Source organism: Heptranchias perlo, chromosome 22 (assembly GCF_035084215.1).
Source record: "Heptranchias perlo isolate sHepPer1 chromosome 22, sHepPer1.hap1, whole genome shotgun sequence".
Taxonomy (NCBI): domain Eukaryota; kingdom Metazoa; phylum Chordata; class Chondrichthyes; order Hexanchiformes; family Hexanchidae; genus Heptranchias; species Heptranchias perlo.
The window spans coordinates 21,474,173-21,479,102 of record NC_090346.1 but is presented as its reverse complement, the minus strand read 5'-3'; the positions used below and the strand labels follow the sequence as shown (position 1 = coordinate 21,479,102).

General features: G+C 42.2%; 1 protein-coding gene across 1 annotated transcript; it reads right to left on the bottom strand.

The window, feature by feature from the left end:
• Positions 1 to 3,066: 3,066 nt before the first annotated feature.
• Positions 3,067 to 4,356, bottom strand: LOC137340587 (hemoglobin subunit alpha-like). The gene is made up of 3 exons (XM_068003133.1): positions 4,205 to 4,356; positions 3,672 to 3,879; positions 3,067 to 3,431 (listed from the first exon to the last, which is right to left on the bottom strand). The coding sequence occupies exons 1-3, from the start codon at positions 4,297 to 4,299 to the stop codon at positions 3,306 to 3,308; spliced, it is 429 nt and encodes a 142-aa protein (XP_067859234.1). The 5' UTR covers positions 4,300 to 4,356; the 3' UTR covers positions 3,067 to 3,305.
• Between the last annotated feature and the right edge of the window lie 574 nt (positions 4,357 to 4,930).

Here is a 4,930-nt window from a genome sequence, read left to right as displayed (position 1 = left end):
GTTTCTCTCTATCTACTCTGTCTAGACCCTTCATGATTTTGAAAACTTCTATCAAATCTCCTCGCAATCTTCTCTGTTCCAAGGAGAACAACCCTAACCCTAACCCTAACCCTAATGCGGCTTCTCCCATATATCCAGGTAACCAAAGAAAATGAAGCAGTCCATACCCGCATGCAGCAAGACCACGACAACATCCAGGCTTGGGCTGATAAGTGGCAAGTAACTTTCGCACCAGACAAGTGCCAGACAATGACCATCTCCAACAAGAGAGAGTCTAACCACCTCCCCTGGACATTCAACGGCATTACCATCGCCAAATCCCCCCGTGACAACATCCTGGGGATCACCATTGACCAGAAACTTAACTGACCAGCCACATAAATACTGTGGCTACAAGAGCAGGTCAGAAGCTGGGTATTCTGTGGCGAGTGACTCACCTTCTGACTCCCCAAAGCCTTTCCACATCTTCAAGGCTCAAGTCAGGAGCGTGATGGAATATTCTCCATTTGCGTGGATGAGTGCAGCTCCAACAACACTCAAGAAGCTCGACAACATCCAGGACAAAGCAGCCCGCTTGATTGGCACCCCATCCACCACCCTAAACATTCACACCCTTCACCACTGGTGCACCATGGCATCAGTGTGTACCATCCACAGGATGCACTGCAGCAACTCGCCAAGGCTTCTTCGACAGCACCTCCCAAACCCGCGACCTCTACCACCTAGAAGGAAAAGGGCAGCAGGCACATGGGAACAACACCACCTGCACGTTTCCCTCCAAGTCACGCACCATCCCGACTTGGAAATATATCGCTGTTCCTTCATCGTCACTGGGTCAAAATCCTGGAACTCCCTACCTAATAGCACTGTGGAAGAACCTTCGCCAAATGGACTGCAGCGGTTCAAGAAGGCGGCTCACCACAACCTTCTCAAGGGCAATTAGGGATGGGTAATAAATGATGGCCTTGCCAGCGACGCCCACATCCCATGAACGAATTTTTTAAAATGTTCCTCATCCTTGAAATCATTCTAGCAAATCTTTTCTGCATCCTCTCTAAGGCCTTCACATCTTTCCTAAAGTGCGGTACCCAGAACTGGACACAATACTGCAGTTGTGGCTGAAGCAGTATTTTCTAAAGGTTCACCATAACTTCCTTGCTTTTATACTCTATGCCTCTATTTATAAAGCCCAGGATCCCATATGCTTTTTTAACTGCTTTCTCAACCGACCCTGCCACCTTCAACGATTTGTGCACGTATATCCCCAGATCTCTCTGTTCCTGTAGCCCGTTTAGAGTTGTGCCCTCTAGTTTATATTGCCTCTCCACATTCTTCCTACTGAAATATATCACTTCACATTTTTCTGCATTGAATTTCATCTGCCACATGTCCGCCCATGCCACCAGCCTGTCTATATCCTCTTGAAGGCTATCACTATCCTCCTCACTGTTTACTACCCTCCCAAGTTTTGTGTCATCTGCAATTTTTGAAATTGTGCCCTGTACACCCAAGTCCAAGTCATTAATATATATCAAGAAAAGCAATGGTCCCAGCACTGACCCTTGGGGAACATCACTGTATACCTACCTCCAGTCCGAAATACAACCGTTTTCCTGTCACTTAGCCAATTCTGTATCCATGTTGCTACTGCCCCCTTTATTCCATGGGCCACAATCTTGATGATAAGCCTACCGTGCGGTACTTTATCGAACGCCTTTTGAAAGTCCATATACACATCAATTGCATTGCCCTCATCTACCCTGTTACCTCATCAAAAAACTCCCACGTTGGTTAAACACAATTTGCCTTCAACAAATCCGTGCTGGCTTTCCCTAATCAATCCACACTCATCCAAGTGACTGTTAATTCTGTCCCAGATTATCATTTCTAAAAGTTTCCCCACCACCGAGGTTAAACTGACTGTCCTCTAGTTGCTGGGTTTATTCTTACACCCTTTTTTGAACAAGGGTGTAACATTTGCAATTCTCCAGTCCTCTGGCACCACCCTCATATCTACGGATGTTTGGAAGATTATGGCCAGTACCTCCGCAATTTCCACCCTTACTTTCCTCAGCAACCTAGAATGCATCCCATCCAGACCGGATAACTTATCTACTTTAAGTACAGCTGGCCTTTCTAGTACCTCTTCATCAATTTTTAGCCCATCCAGTATCTCAACTATATTTTCCTTTACTGACACTCTGGCAACATCTTCTTTGTTGGCAAAGACAGACGCGAAGTACTCATTTAGTACCTCGGCCATTCCCTCTGCCTCCATGAGTAGATCGCCTTTAAGGTCTCTAATGGCCTCACTCCTCCTCTTATTACCCATTTACATGCCTGTAGAAGACGTTTGGATTCCCTTTTATGTTGGCCGCCAGTCTATTCTCTTATTCTCTCTTTGCCCCCCTTAATTCCTTTTTCACTTCTCCTCTGAACTTTTTATATTCTACCAAGAAGGACTGTGATACTAACATCACAAGGACTGAGAAGGCAGTTTAAATTAGAATGGGTGAATTCAACATCAAATTGAGTACAGAGAAAGAATTAAAGGGAGGGAAAGAAAGATTGGATTGACAGAAAGGCAAAGTCTTAAACAAAAACGTAAATTTAAAATTTTACATTTTTTAAATCTCCAACAATTAAAACCTGAAGGAATGAGACTCCACACTTATAATGGTTGATTGGCAGTAATTAACACTAATCACAGCATTAAAAGGGTAATTAGACTTGAAATAAGTTGACTTTCTGCAGCGTGTTTAGTCTGTATTTACTGAACAAATATAGTAACTTCAGGGCATTCAATGCATTTCAATGGTGAGGCAGTGAGCGAGCTGCCGTTTCACAAAGCTAATGGTGGAGCAACAAAACCCAGACAGCAACTTTTGGATTTGAGTTTAACTGTGCATCTGTCCTCCCCTGAAGTTGCTGTACCACTTGTGCATAAATAACAGTGAGCGCTGTTATTTTGACCACAAACCTGGGCCATTAATTCTACATGTCTGGTAGTTTTTATTCTTAAATGGAGTGTGTTTATGTAAATCATCCACAGCAGACTACATAGCATTGACGAAAGGAAAACTTTATTTTTTTCTCAGTTGTAATGGCGGTTGAAGCAGTTTAACAATTATAAATGGAAAATTAATCAATGACAAAATACAAAAACTGGATTAAACAGTGCAAGCTACAGCAAGTGTTTTTAGGAGAATAACGATTTATTGCCAGGCAGTTTGAGGAAACATGCACACGGAGGTTTAAAGGATGGTGATCGAGCTGCTTTCTACCGCAATTTCTTGGCTGCATTTTCAGCGGTACTTGGAGCTCAATATTTGGGCAACCTCGAGAAGGAATTTGTCAGCGGCGCAGTGGGTTGCAGGTTTGAACTCCTTCAGGCGAGTACTCAAGGTTACCAGGATACAATGGGCAATCAGCTGTAAAAAAACAAAAATCAGTTAGAAGGTGTTCCTGCTAATATTTCTCAATACATTATTTTAAACATTAAATGAGTACTGGTACTTTAATACTGCATTAAATTAAGTGTACACAACCAAAATGTTCCCCGCTAACCAGTAAACATGAACATGGTTGCACTTTCAGACTGATACTCAATGTCATTTCAGCATAGTTTGGGGAGACGTAGACAGGGAAGAATGTATTAAACAGTTACATACGTAGAAGTTGTGAGGATCCACTTTAAGTTCTTGACCATGCTTCAGAGCAAGTTTGGCCAGGTGCCCAGGCAGGTCGTCCAAATGGTTGGCCGCATTTGCCAAAGCGGTCACTACCACACCACCATGCTTTATGACTCGTGGACCGTGGGCAGTGAAGTCATGGAATTCCAAGAAGTAGGTCTTGGTTGTAGGATAGACTGCAAACAACCTTCAGGAACATGGAAAGTAAAACCATTATTCTATCTTTTTAAACCATCAATACATAACCCAACTCAAACCCATTATTCGGATTTCCATATTTAAAGTTTACTCTGGAATACAAAGCAACTAGAAATCAATTGCTGAGTAAACATACTGAAACATTAGAATCTCACGCAGGATCACACTGCTTTAGAAAATCTTTGTAGATATGTAGAGAATTTCATTGCACACATAATATTGTCTCAGTATTCCAGGGCAATCCAAATAAAATATTCATGATCACAGATTCTTGCTGAAAGTACTTGAAACAGAACGTAAGTCTAATTAATTACCTGGCCAAAATGTCTGCACCCCACTCGTCAGCGTGAGCCGCGAGCGGGCCACTGAGCTGTTTTATCTCAGCTTTGTCGGCGGCGGAGAGCGGCATTGCTGCTGATTCTTTTCACTCTTCCAGTTATCTCAGCACACACGAGATGTCTGTGGGTCGTGGTCGCCTGTTTTTATTGCATTTCTCATAGACCCGCCCTTCTGTCCCCACTTGTCCGATTGGTTGCTGGTATCTATTCAATTTCTATTGGATTTATTTTAAATGTAACGATAAGAGGCAACACCAAGTAAGAAGTCTATTTCACTTACAATCAGCAAAGCTATCCTGTTTGAGAAAAGCTGCCAAACTCTGCCTCCCCCACGTTTCATTTGAAACACTGTCGAAATAGTTTAGATTATTAACAATATAAATAATTAATGAATATACTATAATATAATAAATATGCTAATTCAAATACAGTATGTGTAACAAGAAGATCGTAGGAACATTGAGTTAAAGCTAATTATGACTTAAACAGTTAATTGCAATGAAGTTTCACTCATTAAATGTTTTGCGTGCTTAGAAACACTGACGGTGGGCACAACTGGGGACATTAGTTTTCGCTGACTGTCAAACTAGAATAATATTCTAAGCCCGCGTGTACTTTTAGTTTGTTGTGAGCCAATTCTTATAGTGGCGTCCTCTTTGTTAAAGGGGGCACTTGTCAGAAATTGACAATTATTTTGTGGCA

Excerpts from the sequence above, each read along its gene's own strand:
- LOC137340587 (XM_068003133.1), bottom strand. The coding sequence starts at position 4,299 with ATGCCGCTCTCCGCCGCCGACAAAGCTGAGATAAAACAGCTCAGTGGC. Across the intron at positions 3,880-4,204 it reads GGTGCAGACATTTTGGCCAG|GTTGTTTGCAGTCTATCCTA; the intron begins GTAATTAATTAG and ends ATGTTCCTGAAG. Across the intron at positions 3,432-3,671 it reads TGGATCCTCACAACTTCTAC|CTGATTGCCCATTGTATCCT; the intron begins GTATGTAACTGT and ends GTTTTTTTACAG.